The 15,108-nt window shown below is 41.1% G+C and overlaps 2 protein-coding genes across 8 annotated transcripts in view; one reads left to right on the top strand and one right to left on the bottom strand.

The window, feature by feature from the left end:
* The window catches only part of DENND4C (DENN domain containing 4C), a 75,541-nt gene extending 73,121 nt beyond the window's left edge, over positions 1-2,420 (top strand). For all 7 annotated transcript variants that reach the window (XM_057420212.1, XM_057420204.1, XM_057420168.1 and 4 more), the window contains 2 exons: positions 340-404; positions 1,074-2,420. In XM_057420212.1, coding sequence (XP_057276195.1) covers positions 340-404; positions 1,074-1,210 — 202 coding nt within the window. In that variant the 3' untranslated portion in view covers positions 1,211-2,420. The remainder of the gene's footprint in view (positions 1-339; positions 405-1,073) is intronic.
* A 7,431-nt stretch (positions 2,421-9,851) lies between these two features.
* On the bottom strand, positions 9,852-14,704 carry RPS6 (ribosomal protein S6). Its single transcript, XM_057420141.1, has 6 exons — positions 14,548-14,704; positions 13,650-13,781; positions 12,520-12,730; positions 12,017-12,163; positions 10,737-10,894; positions 9,852-9,993 (listed from the first exon to the last, which is right to left on the bottom strand). Exons 1-6 carry the CDS (start codon positions 14,551-14,553, stop codon positions 9,898-9,900), a joined length of 750 nt encoding a protein of 249 aa, XP_057276124.1. The 5' UTR covers positions 14,554-14,704; the 3' UTR covers positions 9,852-9,897.
* Between the last annotated feature and the right edge of the window lie 404 nt (positions 14,705-15,108).

Here is a 15,108-nt window from a genome sequence, read left to right as displayed (position 1 = left end):
TACTTCACCCTCAGGCAGGAATAAGTTAAATAAGTGGTGCTTAATTCTGTATTTATCATTTTTCTGGAATTTTTATGGCACATTTGAGAGAGGGATTTTTCATAGAAAACTTAGATGCTGGGATCTGACAATACTGTATCTTCATGTGTTAAGGAAAAATACTCAGGCACGAGGAAATCTTAAGCTAACAGTCATGTAGATCAGTCACTCTCTGCACAAGAAATAGTAACAGAACAGTTGCAGAAACTATACAATAAAAGGTTAGCATCTTCAACATTGACTTTGTAAACTTACGATAGGTGGTGCTTTCATTGACTTCCCCTTCAAAATATTTCCTAGGAGTTTTTACAGAGAAATTCTTTTCCTCTCTCTGGTGTCTCTTGGAAGAGAGAACATTGACATCGGTAAGTTAAAAAATACTGTGAAATGCATATGTCTGTTTCTAAAATACATGAATACTTTATGTGGAAACTAGTGTATATATTCAACCATGAGTTTCTAAGTAGCTTTTCAATTGCTGTATTTTAGTGCAAAGTACTATGCTGTTACTCTTCAAGAAGGTGTTGCTTTTATAGAAAAGTAATTCAGATGGGGTGTTAATTTGAAACTAGTAATCAGCTGTTTTAAACAAAATTTGTTAGCTTGAAGCTTTAATTCCTTGTGTCTGAAAACATGTTCCGAGTTTTGTCCATCTTTCTCTGACCTACATGTTAGGCATATGTCATCTAGCCATCTGAATGCTCATCTCTTACTGATCTCCTCCACCCTGACTTTTATTTGGTACTATGCAGGCAAAGGGACTTCTTTATGGGATATGACAGGGGAAATACCCTGGGAACAGGCAAACTGAACTGCAGTAGAAGTAATGGGCATCCACTGTGATGTGTTGTGATGATCCAACGTGAAGAAACTTTTCAGGTTCTCTGAGAGAACTTGGAAAAAAAAAAAAAGGGTGTCTAGTCAAGATAATTAATGTTGTTATTAGATAAAAATCATCAAAAGGATTTTATAGGAACAGAGTGGGTGCTCTACAGGGTTTCTTCAATAACTTCAACTATGCTTTTCTATTTCAGAGGTTTTTGATAGCGAATACAGAATTGCATATAAAAATCTACCAAAGGAAGTTCTTGAAAAGATGCACAAAATAGATGCTCCACCAAGCATCAGAGTTGAATGTTGTAGGAAGTGCTTTGGAGCACCTTTAATATAAAAATGAGGAAGATGCACTAAACTTCGGTGTGGCAAAAGTAGAGGGGAACAAACCAGGAGCATGATGATACGTACACTTTCAATCCCAAAAGGTGATAACTGAGCAATTTGTCAAAGCAATTTCCTTGAGATAAATCATACATTTTTGTCTTTCATCTCACAAAACAGAGTGTAAAGTATGTTAAAATGTTTTTAAACTATGTTAATGGGGTGAGTTGGTTTCAGTGATTGATCTGCTTTTTTTCACTGTATATACTTTTTGTCCTTCCTCAGATCCTTCTCCCACAACATGAAGTTGTTCAAAAAGGTGATGATAGAACAGACTCTTAAGTTGCTGACTTAAGAGCCATCAATATTTATGTGTTTTAATGAACTACTTTTCCTGCCACAGAATACTTAGGTTCTTCACTAATACTATAAAATAGCCTTTTCCTAAAGATTTTTTTATTAGTGTGCAGTATGTATGTATGAATGTAAATACTTGAGTCCTTGCATTGGAAATTGCAATGCAGTTGCTTTTGTCAGATCACAGCACCTAAAATTGCTACCCTTTTCCTGACCCATGTCCCAGTATTCTAAATTATCTTTGGCTGACGTTTTCATAATGTATGTCTGCAGTTGTAAAAACCACTCAGTTTTTCTGTATTCTCTATCTGACACATTAAAGATCCTATGAGCATGCTGCTGCTTTCTCCAAGAGAATGATGGGCTTCTACACGAAGCAGCTCAGAAATGGATGGCTTTCTAAAAACTTTTTTTAGGAAGCTTTAAAATGGCATTAGAATACATACAGGGTTTGTTAAACAGATGATGTCTGAAAAAATATTACGCTCTATACTGTATGCATGTGTGCTTAAAAGGTATCTTTTCCTTGAATTCTTCTATCACCTTTTTTCATGGTTTTATACAAGCCTGTGGGTTAATTATTTTGCACTGAGATAGTCCAAATCCAAAATTTCAATTAAAATGTATTTAGAAATGTGGTCTTCAAGGTATATATTAGCACAAATGAAGTGCTTGAGTGTATGATCTGGAAAGATGAATCCGTCTTTTGGATTGCTTCTAGTAGATAAGACACTTCCTCACCTCACATTCTAACTGACTCTAGTAGTCATAGACTTGGCAAGAGCCTGGATGCTGATTAACAATTTCAGTGTTTCTATTACTTGAGGAATAGGATAAGGTTGATTCCAATTTTTTTTTTTTTTTGTGAAATTTAATAGTATGGCTTTTCTGGTGAAATTAAAAGTAAGGTTTGTAGCTTGTTAAAAGAGCATAGCTAAAACTGTAGTTGCGTCTCAGTATGAATGTATTTACTTCATATTACTCTCTTAAAATGATGAGGGATGAAGATATGTCTGCAAGAGCTTTTACATGAAACAAGAAAGCTAACTCTTGTTTTTTCATGAGGCTACACAAAGGATTTGCACTATTCATAACAAAATACATTTGTGTCATAGACTGATTTCTTTGTAATTTGTCTAAAAGTGCTGATCCAGAGTTTATATGGGGATATTATCTGGACAGATTCTTTCCTAATGAAAATATTGTGCTTTCTTAACAATTAAAAGCAAGAAAGCACATGGTGACTTTGTTTTTTTTTGGGGGGGGGTTCGGTTTGTTTTTTTTCATCCTGTATTCTTTGGGTTTATGCATGGTTGCCTGCAGGTATCTGATCTGCATCACAATGGAAGTGTAGAGCTTAATTCTTCGTATTTTTCTCTCTTCTTCAATTACATAATTGACACACACAGTTCCATCCTTTCAAGATAAAAGTCTGTGTGAAGCATTCATCCAAACAACTTAATTCTTATACAAATCAAACCAGCAAATTTTCCTGTATTGTTCTATACTTATCTTAAATGTACAGCTATACAAAGACAGTTAAGTGTTAAATGGACAGATCGTGTGATTATTCAAAGAATCAGATTTTAGCTATCCTTAACTTCTCCTGGCTCATTAAATTACAAAGAAAAACTGTGCAGTGAGTGCTGTTTGAAGTAATTGGTGACATCCAAATTTTTTTAAACCATTGTAAATAACATTATTATAAACTGGATCCTGTAAGAGATCACTTTGATTTCAAAACAACCTTCCCATCCGTAGCTGAAAATACAGATTATTCGGGCAGTAGGGTTGTAGAAACAGCAAAGCAGGTTGTGTCATAGCATCTAGTGCTAAATGTTAGACTTTCCACAGGTATGTACACTAAACAAAACAAAAACCAAAAACCAAACCAACAACTGCCCCTCCTGCCCCAACACAACAACAACAAAAAAACCCCACAAACTAAAGCCTGAAGGGAACAAGACAACTGCAGGATTGAACTTGCTTTGATTCGTTCCTTCATACTGGCATTTCTATACACTACAAATTAATTTCTATTCCTTGTGTATGTACCTGGATTTCAGAGTAGTAGAAGTCCTGCATGTAATTACTTGAACTCTTTAATCTGCCTACTGTAATTAACTCGTTAATATAGAATGACAAAAGTGCTTACTCTTTATAATTTGGATTTTTTTAATGCCTAGTTTTAATAGCTAACTAATCAGCTGGTTCTTGAATAAAATCTGTAGTTCAAATGAAAAGGAAGATCTCTGAATGCAGTTTGTTTGTTAAATTTTCAACGGGGGGGGGGGTGGAAGTTCACAAAAATTTGAAGGGAATTAAGAACTGACTATTTTTTTCGTAGTTGCTTTCTTTCCTTACAAATACATGATGGCACTCCCTGTTCTTCCTTTGCCTTTTGGGTCTACTACAAACAGAGAGAGAGTGCAGGTTTTCCTACACAAACTTTCAGAGATGTAGGCTTCCCTAATCTGAATGCTGAAAGAACCGTGAGTGTGCGTAAGAGAAGGGCAGGGCATAAAATGCATATCATGGCTAAATAGTCACATGGTCAAAAATCTGGCCAAAAAATAAACAAACTTTTTTTGTGAGTGCGTTGCAAACACTTTTGTCTTTCTGAAAATTGCACTCTGAAGGCATAGGAAGTTCTTCTCTGCTAGTAAATAGCATGAACTTCTTGGGCTACATAGGAATGACTTAGCTACCTATGAATGCTCAAAATTAGTGGACACTCCACTCCTAGTAATCCAAACTTATCTGAATCCATAATGCATGAATGAGGCGTACAAAGTGTTGTGAAAGAGGGATAAGCTTGATCTTGGTTCTGTTTTCCTCTTGGTGTAAGCAGAAACAGGAGCATGTTGCTCACTTGCGAAGCTCTTGCCTCCACATACTCTTTGTAGTAGCATCAAAGCCAGTGCTCAGGTGATGGTTTTCTGTGTGCATTTTGGAATTCTCACATGAAGAAAAAGGTTGCAGATCAGTAGTAACTTCAAAGCCAGCAGTGTGTGCAGAAAACGAGGGTTTAAACCAAACATTGCATACATGGATGTAAACTTAATGAATTTCAAGTAAGCCCAAAAACTTGGAGAGTTTGTGTTGGAATAATAATTATCACAGAGAAGCTTCCTTGAATTGTTGCGTTAAAGATGCTGAACTGCAGTCAGTTATGCTGAGAAGATTACATCTTTCACCCAACTATAAAAGTTACCAATAGTTTATGTTCTAGTTTATCAAAATATCTGGGTTTCTTTTTGTAGAATTAAAACATCAAATGGAGTCTTACAGGTTTTGGTTTGCTTTAAATCAGGATTCTTAAGTGACAAAGGTTTGTTTATATATTATATTCTGCCACATTACCAAGATATCTTTCAAAACCTCATGGGTAAAGGAGACTGATGCGGCTGTGGTATTGGTAACAGGTACCAGCTTTTATTACATGTTATTAGAAGCATCTCTGTGTTACTCATATTCTGTATTCACATTTTTTATGACTCCAGTTTAGACAATGCAATTTTAATGGAAAATATTTTATTCAGTATATGGTTTCAAACTAAATTAATTTGTTTTGCAAGTAATTTAGCCTTGTTCCTAGTGGAATTTCACATTGGTTATGCTCAAGCTACGTTGCACTTGTGAATGAGTGATTTTTATTCCATTTTAACTGTGAATTAATGGCTTTTTGTATTGCTGCAGCTAGAAGAGTATACTTTTCATGAAGTTTACTGCTTTCCTTGAATAACTGCAACATAGGGGATATTTTCAAAACGTATATTAAATTAGATCATAGAAATTATATTTAAAAAAAAATGTTAAAATGTAAGTAACTGAGGAATCCACCTAATAGTTTTATCTTTTTAAAACTTTTAATTAAACAATTATTTCAATGCAGATTAACTTGATTAAATGGTAAGCAGGTCATCTTATTCACATAACTCCACATTTTCAAGAAAAGTTTTTTTTTTCTTTTAACTAATAAAATCTTTAAAATGCCTTCTGTATATCAGCTGTTCATTATGGACCTTTTCAAAACACACACACACACACACACACCTGCAACTGTTAAAGTCTTGAAACTGAATGGTTGAATTGGACTCTAGATTTGTATTCCACTGTGCTGTGTATATTGTAATGCGTAAGAGGAGAGAAACGGATGGTCTTTCAGTGCCTGCATCAGTGGTGCAAATAAAAGGGATTGTTTGCTGTTTTTTTTGAAACACATTGAACTCCTTTTAGGAGCTTAAAATAAACTGTATTGTAATGAGGATGAAAGGATGTCATGTGAATAAATTATGAATTAAGTGAGCTGGGAGGTTTAATGCAATAAAATTTGCACTATTTTAGCAACTGTTTCGAACTGTTGAAAAATGGCATCCATTTACTGTGCTTTGATTAACAAATGTTTGTACATTTGACAAATATTTCTTGAGTTTAAAAGGGCACTCTGCATATGCTGAATTATGTATAGATATCCTAGACTAAGATGCAATTTTTAATGTATTTCCCAAAATAAAATACATATGCATCCTGTGTAAAAATTGTTCAGCTTTTTTGCCATTGGAACTTACCTGTTTGACAGAATTTAATCGTAAATGGAAATTCGGCCTATAGCTGGGCAAAAGCAAAGCCTTTCAAATACCTTTTTGGGGAATTGTGTCATAGTACCTCAGCAACTTCTGAATAATAGAAAAGAGCAGGAGTCAGTTGAGGAGGGAGAGAGGATGAGAAAAGATGCGATTCACTTGCAGTGCTCGGGGTTGTGAGAGTATGTCTGTGTGGCACCTTAAGCAAGCCCTGACAACCAACAGAGGTAAGAACTGAAAACCAGGGTCAGGGAGGCAGAATCCATGAAGATCTTGTTTGCAGGGAAGCCATGGACCCTGGCTTCCTGACCACAAAGCTGCTGCCCACAAAGAGCGTTGTTGACCAGTGGGTGGGAACAGGTTGGTGGCTGACCTTGACAGATCACTTCCCATGAGTTCTGGTTTCTTTGTGACTTTATAATGGGGACAGAGAGTGATGCTTTCAGTGACACATCCTGGCTATCAGGAGACACTGGTGGCCCTCCTGCCTCAGAACAGACCTGCAGGTTTACACATGGCTTCCAGGCTTTATTTTTTTGTTTTTCAGGGTTGGGGAGTGGGGTGAGCCTGGCATGAACTTTAAGCAGTAGAAACTGACAGTTACTGTCAAATGCTTCAGGCCTTCACAATGGAATATTTTTCACACTCCCTCATGTATGGCAGCCAGTTTATTAATCTGTTAGTAAAAATAAGAATACCAGACCCCAAATACTTGTATCTCTGGGAAACTGATATGCATAGCACAGACTGGTAGTTTGTGGGAAAGATTCATAATAAATCATATCTCAGGCCTGTTTTCAAGCAGCGAGTTCATGAACAGTCTTTTGGACTTTCACAGTCTTGCCAGCATTACAATGACTTTGCTTGTCTTCCTCTGGATGCTTTTGTCACTGTGGTCTTTTTAGGAATGCCACCTGCTAAAAATACTACATTGCCTTCCTAATTTGCTGCCTTTAATGTGGCCTATGAGAGGGGAGGCTGGAGGAGGAAGTGTGTAACAGAGAGACAGCAATAAAAACTTGCATTTGAGGAATCCCTAAAGAAGCATGAACACAGGATTGGTTTAAAGCTTTAGCTGGGAAGGAACTGTTGGTTCTTGTGCCAAAATCAGGTGGGAAAACTTACCTGGGGGAATGTGATGGTAGAAGGTGATAGCAGGAGCGAGCTTATGGAAGCCTGGATCCGTCATATGCTCAGAGCTACCCTCACATTACTTGTTAGAGGTAGTTCTGCCCAGCTCCGTAGAGACAAACTTTCTCTGTAAAGGAGAAAAGCTGCAGGCTGGGAAGAGGGAGAATCTCATCCACATGTCTGAATACATGACATGAGAAGACAAACTTGACACCCACTAACAGAATGCACCCAGAAGTGCCGAGGGAGCTGGCTGCTGTAATTGCAAAGCCACTCCATCACCTTTTCTTAAATGTCACAGCAAGCTGGAGAGGTCTCTGAGGACTGGCTGAACACCAGTGTCACTCCAGCCTTCAAAAGGGACATGGCGGACGCAGGAAACTATAGGCCAGCGTTGTACCACAGAGGTCTGAACTCAGTCTAGTCTTGATGAGCTTAACTTACTCAGCACTGACCTGGTTGAAGGGACAGTGTACCCTCAGCGTGTTTGCTGCCGATACAGAATGGGAAGGAATTGATGATATACCAGAAAGCTGCACTGCCATTCAGCAAAACCTGGACAGGCTAGAGCTAGGTGGAAAGGAACCTAATGAAGATTCAACAAAGGTCAGGATCCTGCACTAGGGGAGAAATAACATGCACCAGTATGGGTTAGGGGTTGACCTGCTGGAAGGTAGCTCTGTGGGAGAGAACCTGGGGGTCCTGGTGGACAAGTAGTGAATGAGCAAAACATTTGCCCTTGTGGCCAAGGCCAGAGGTATTCTGAGGTCCATTAGGAAAAGCACTACACCAACAGGTTGTGGGATGTGTTCCTCCCACACTACTGTGCCTTCTGTGTCCAGGTACAAGACAAGGAACTACTGGAGTGAAGGGTTACAGTGACAATTAGAGGACTGGAACATCTCTCTGATGAGGAAAGGCTGAGAGGGCTGTGCCTGTTCAGCCTACAGAAGACAACTGAGAGGGGATCTTACCAATGCACACAAGTATCTTCAGGGCCAGTGTCTAGAGGATGGGGCCACACTTTGCAGTGGTGCCCACCAACAGGATGAGCGGCAACGGGCACAAACTGTAACACAGGAGCTTCTATCTGAATATGATAAAGAACTTCTTTACTTTGAGGGTGGCAGAGCACTAGGACAGGCTGCCCAGAAGTTGTGGAGTCTCCTTTTTGGAAAATATTCAAAACCTGCATGTACACAATCCTGTGCAACCTGCTCTAGGTGAACCTGCTTTAGCAGGGGGGACGATCTCCAGAGGTCTCTCCCAAACCCAACAGTTTTATGTGTATGTGCGATTTGATTCATCCATGACATTTTACAAGGGCATGTAGGGATAGGACAAGTAATGGCTTAACCTGAAAGAGGGCAATTTGGATTAGGTATTAGGAATAAATTCTTCACTGTGAGGGTGGTGAGACTGGAACAGGTTGCCCAGAGAAGCTGTGGATGCCCACCTCTGGCAGTGATCAAGGCCCGGTTGGGTTGGACTTTGAGCAACCAGGTCTAGTAGAAGGGGTCACTGACTAGCAGGGGTTTGGAACCAGATGAGCTTTAAGGTCCCTTGCAACCCAAGCCTTTCTATGATTCTATGAAAGTATTTTGAGTTGGAAAGGACCCATATGGATCACGCAATGCTACAGATATTGGCAAGAGCAGCTGGAAAGCTACTCTGCAGAAAGAGACCTGGCGGCACTAATTGATGGAGCTGAACATGAGCCACCTTGTGCCCAGGCAGCCAAGGTCAACAGCATCCTGGCCTGTATCAGCAGTAGCGTAACCAGCAGGACCAGAGCAGTGATCATCCCCATGTACTGGGCCCTGGCAAGGCTGCACCTTGAATCCTGTTTTCAGTTCTGGGACCCTCACTACAAGAAAGACATTTAGGTGCTGGAGTGGGTCCAGAGAACGGCAACAAATCTGGTGAAGGGATTTGGAGAGTAAGTCCTATAATAAATGGCTGAGGGAACAGGAGCTGTTTAGTCTGGAGGAGTCTCAGGAGGGATGTTATTTCTCTCTACAACTACCTGTTAAGGAAGATGAGCAAGGAGGTGCCTGGTCTCTTTTCCCAAGTAAGAAGTGATAGCACAAGAGGTAACAGCCTCAAACTGCACCAGGGGAGGTTTAGATTGGATATTAGGAAAAATTTCTTCACCTTAGAGGGTGATCAAGCATTCAAACAGGCTGCCCAGTGAAGCGGTGGAATCCCTGGAAGTGCTCAAAAAAATCTGTAAATGAGGCCTTCAGTGACATGGTTTAATGGTGGACTTGGTAGTGATAGGGTAATGGCTGGACTTGATGACCTTAAAAGCTCTTTTCCAACCTAGCTGATTCTATGATTCTATCAAACCCAACTCCCTACTCCTCGCAGAACTACCTAAAACTAAACCATATGACAAAGCATTATCCAGACACTCCCTGAACTCTGACAGGCCTGGTGCTGTGACCACTTCCTGGGGAATCTGTTCTAGTGACTGACTTAATCCTACCAAAAAATCACCTGCAGCCTTTATGTTTTACCACCCTTAGTCTAAATATTTAAGAGTCAGCCAGTAATAATACGCACTGAAAAGTCTCATACTGAAGCTTAACCACAAAAGGGTTTATTTTCAATATCACGTACATCTTTACTTCTGACTTGACTCAGACTTAGATGTAGAAGCTCTCAATGAAGAAAGCCGGCGTCTCTTTGCAATCTGTTCCTGGCGTTTCTCCTTGGCTTCCTGAAAAACAAAGCAGCATGAATTAAATTATGTTTAATGTCTTAGTAACCAAGTGCTTCAAAACATCTACAAATGAAGAAAAAATGCAACTTGAAGGAAGCTACCAGAATGGATTCCTTAAGTCAATGAAGCAAAAGAGTTTCCCCTCTTCACAGTTCAGAATTCTACAGGTAAACAAATTTGTACAGACCCATGTCTTCAAACAACATGGACTAGTACCCAAAAGCACAGTAGAAATACTAATGCAGAGTTCACAGCATACTAGAGGTCTACCTACTCTCAGTTTCCATCTAGAAGTTGTGAAAACACAAGTACTGTGCCAAATATTCCAACAACATTGCTTTGCCAGTTGCTATGGTTTTTGGTGCAAGAACAAACTCATCCAGACAAATGGCTTCTTGCCAAATTATCTTCCATCTAGGTCAACTGCTGGATCCTGTTTCTCCATGCAGTCACTCAAACAGCTACTGCAAAACTTGTCTTCACAGGCTCTAACCTCTCGGAGTTTTTTCTTCAAAATAAATTCTCAATTAATTAATTGGTGCATTAAATTTCTACTATTCTTGGACTGGGAAAAATGCTCAAAGAACATTTGGTCAGCAATGTTTATACTCATATTCAGGTATTCCTATTCAAAATGCCCTAGGTACAAAGCAGCTCTAAGTGAACAATCAACTTTATCACATCCCTTGATTCTGTGAGGTATCCCATATATCATATTCATTTGTATGGGGCAAACGAACCTTCATTCTCTTGGCTAAGAGCTTCGCATATTCTGCTGCCTCCTCCTTATTCTTCTGGGTGCGCTGCTTCTTCAGGGCAATACGTCTGCGCTTGTGCTGCAGAACTCGAGGAGTCACTAGTCGCTGGATCTTGGGAGCCTTGGTTCTGGGTTTCTTGCCTAAGAAAGCATTGCAGATCAGCAGATTATTTTCCAAAAAGGCCCCATCTAACAAGCTTACAAGTTCCATTTACTGTTATGCAAACAGTATCTGGCATGCTACATATTATAGCAGCTTATACAGAGTTAGATCTTCAGGAAAAATGATCAATTATAAAATACAGTCTTAATGTTCATGATTTGTTATCAGCAATGAAGCATTATTACATCCCCAATTTCCAGTATTTTTTGTGAAAATTCCTAGTTTCTCAGCAAGCCTGTCTTTAATTCCCTCCCCCAGAATCAGAATGGTTAAGAATATGGAAACTCATCATGTAGCTTTCGTATCTAACCATAATGTTTTCAGTTTTAAAAAGCTCTCTGCAGGTCCACATAGGCTTGACATGCGTATCTCTAAAACAGACCTACGTAGCCCATAATGAGCAAACAAAATGCACTATCACACCCATATGTAAAATTTCACTACTCAGCGCTGCCTGACTTCTACTAGTCACAAACAGCTGTATGATGTCCATCCTGGTCACATTCTTTCATAGACAGAACAGTTCCTCTGACACAGAAAACAGCAGCTTTTTACCCAACAAGCTTTCACTGTGCCTAAGCTTTATCATGTCCCTTCTGCTTAATGTCCTCACCCTTTCAGTTCCCTGATGAAATGCAAAGAAGCCAAATGCAGAGAACTGCAAGATAGGTAGAGTAAGCAACACAGTACCCTACCAACAAAAGCTCGTTTCAGAAGCTGCCATAAGTAATGGGGGAAAAAAAAATAATATTATCTTCTCTATATACTGCTTTTATCCTCCACTCATAAAAATGCTTCCACAAACATTCCACCTCATATTTAACTTTCTCTTAATAGCAATTATTTTATTATTCTTAGAACTAAATAAATATTTGGAGCAAACACTACTCCAGATTTTATCCAATATTTAAAAACAAACTGCTAAAGTAGACAGAAGGGGCAGATAGGGGTAGAAGAAACGAAGCAAACACACTCTTCTTATCCAGAAGTTACAACTCCTGCATCTACTACTATAGTGTACCTCATTCAATGCAAGAGGCTGGACACTTCTCTATAGACAATGCCATGAAACCAAAGAGTTGTAAAATTTGAGCTCTTACCCTCTTTATTTAGAGGCTTCCTCACAACATACTGGCGAACATCATCCTCCTTCGAAAGGTTGAACAGCTTGCGGATTTTGCTAGCCCTCTTGGGACCAAGGCGACGGGGCACAGTGGTGTCTGTCAGCCCAGGAATATCCTTTTCACCTTTGAGAACGTAAGTTTAAATGTGACAATTCTGCATCTACTGAACGCTTGCTTCATTAATGAATTTCAATTATAAGTTTAAAATGCATAAAAATTCAAGATAATACCAGATGCTCCTTTGGTTTCACCTACTAATAGCACCACCCTGTGGTACACTTTTGCCAATTTAATGCAATCACATTGCCGGCAGCAATAAAAGCATTGCAGTGACCAGTTTTAAAATTACACAAATGTAATATCCAGAGCGGATTTCAAGCTACATTCACACTCTAAAGTGGGGACTCCATTTGCTTTCTACACAACTCCAAAGCCACTAGCAAGGAGATTCCTTCAAGATGCCTGCTTCTACCTCTTACCCTTTTTCACAATGACCAAGTTCAGAACACTCAAGTTGGCATCAACAATGCAACCACGAACAGATTTGCGTTTTCTCTCTCCAGTTCTTCTTGGGCGATAGCAGGAGTGGCCCTTGCTGAGCAGAAGGCGAACACGTCCATGAGTCAGGACACCTTGCTTCATGGGGAACCCTTGTTTGTCGTTGCCCCCACTGATTCGGACAACATAGCCCTATGAAAGCACAGAAACACACTCAGTAGTAGCTCACACATTTCTGTTAATTCAACAAGAAGTTGTATCACAAGATCCTGTTCAAAACAGGGCACTGTGCCTATGACTCAGGAAAAATAACTGTTACTGCTAATGGAAACAACTTCTTTAACCAACATTGCCCCAAGAGATATGAAAAATACTTTTGTATACCATAATTTACATTTATTCTACTTATCTACAAAAATATATATAAAAATTAAACTCTATCCAGTCAAAGTTTAGTCTAAGGTGCACCAGACTGAAGCTTGCCCATTATCGTCTAGCTTATCCTTAATCCTAAACCTAACTAAAGCCTGTTGTCACAAACTAGAAATCTGCATACAATGCGAGTATCTTGAATAGGAATATATGGGAAAATGAGAAGCAAAGCTTTTATTGCCTTCTTTTTGGGGGTGGCAATACAAAACATCAACTTACCTGAATTCAGCTGAACTGTCCATATTAACACTCACATATTCTACACCCACCCATTAGACCCAACATACTTTTTCCCCACGCACCAGCAGCACTTTAAATGCAATGAAGACAATTTTAAACTTGTTCAGTAAAGAAGGGATCAGCAGTATTATAGTACAGATTTAAATTGTTCTGAATACCAAGACAGCACTTAAATGAAGAGCAAAAAATTACTGAAAGAAGCAGCAAGAAATTCTAATCACAACACTGAAAAAAAAAAACAACAACATTTAGATAAATCAAAGTAGAAGAACAAACTAGCCTGATCACCAAATTCAGTATATATACCCAGAGAAACTTTCAACATACTGGCTAAACGCATACCACACAAACACCCTACTGAAACAACTGCATACTGGAGAAAATCTATGATTTAAGGTTCTCAAATACAGACAGATCCAACACATCCTTCTATGCTTACCTTCCACTCCTCGCCAAGATTATCAGCCGCAACCTCTGTGGCCATCCGCTTCTCATAGAATGTTCTCAGCTTGCGCTCATCATCCACTTCAATGAGTTTCTGGCAGCCAGTGGCTGGGAAAGAGATGTTCAGCTAGAAAGAGCAAAAAAAAACCAACCCACATTTGATTGAATCATCCCATGGAACATTTTAAAAGAAAAATTACAGTTTTGCTGCCAGGTTCACCTTAGCATTTCAAAGCTGAAATTCCCCAACTGCTTACATGAATGTTTACTAGCCATAACTTGTCACTATCGTGTTCAAGACAGCCAGGCAGGTCTGTTCTTGGCCACACTGGACGGCATTACTTGTTCATTCATAGAATAAAACTGGCTTTACCACAGCACCAGAAACTAGTTTCCTCTTCTTCTGCAAGTCCATTACAACATACACTGCATCAGAAAATTAAATAAGCAACCTAAGGTGAGCGACACTCGTGGTGGTTCCTTACTTATGTCTTTTAGGGGCCGCTGCAAAGCCCACAGCCTCGGGGACGCCTTCTGGCACTCTCAGCTCGAGCACGGCCTGTGCTGGACACAGGCATAGCTCCGACGCACACTGCGCCCCCCTGACAGGCCCCAGCACCAACAGCGCAGGCCTGCTACTACGAAATAGCCTTGCCATAGCAGTACCGACCGCCACCGGAACCCGGCCTCATGCCCGAAGCCCCACTGACAGAACGAGGCCCGCGCGGCCGCCATGTCAGCCCGCCGACAATCCGCTCCCATCCGCCCCACAGCGGCGCTCCAGCCCCACCACCAGGGACCATCACTCCCCACCAGCGGCCCCACACATAACACCGGAGGCATTTGTGTCTGGGGAGCACCCGAACCCCAACCGGCGACAACCCAAACCCTACCTTCATCCTCGCCGATCCGCGCCACCACTAAAAAAGACCTTACTTCCGTCCGCAGCCTTCACATACACCCGCCAACTCTCGCGAGAACAGCACCGCCTGAGCCGGGCGTGACCGGGCTGCCCAATGACGGCCGAGGCTTCGCCGGCAGAGGGGCGCGGCGGGGAGAACCTGTTCTGTAAGTGGCGGAGGGGTCGGCCCCCCACCCAGCCCCGCCGCGGCAGGCAGCCGGGACACGCCCCAGTGCCCTCAGGATATGTACGAGGTAGTCCCGGCGGGCGCCGCTAGCCCGCGATGAGGAGCAGACCGGGGGTGGCCTGCGGCAGGATTAGCCGTTTCCTTCAGAGGGAGAGCGCGCTCTCGCGGTTGGAGTGAGAACACTAGAGCCCCGGCGAGCGGCGGGTGGCGCGTCTTCCCGCGAACGGGAAGCACCGGCCGCCGGAGGTGCCATCAGTCAGCACGTGCAGTGCTCGCGCGGGCGCTGGGGGACGGTGTCTGCGCGGCTCCCGCCCGGCTGTGCTGCCCCTCACGGCGGCGCGACGGGCCGCGCTCCCGCGGACACCG

The sequence above is a fragment of the Pezoporus wallicus genome, unplaced genomic scaffold, assembly GCF_028554395.1.
Source record: "Pezoporus wallicus isolate ANWC-B61680 ecotype Strahan unplaced genomic scaffold, APGP_CSIRO_Pwel_v1 contig_13846, whole genome shotgun sequence".
NCBI classification, from domain to species: domain Eukaryota; kingdom Metazoa; phylum Chordata; class Aves; order Psittaciformes; family Psittacidae; genus Pezoporus; species Pezoporus wallicus.
This window is presented reverse-complemented; position numbering and strand designations above follow the sequence as displayed.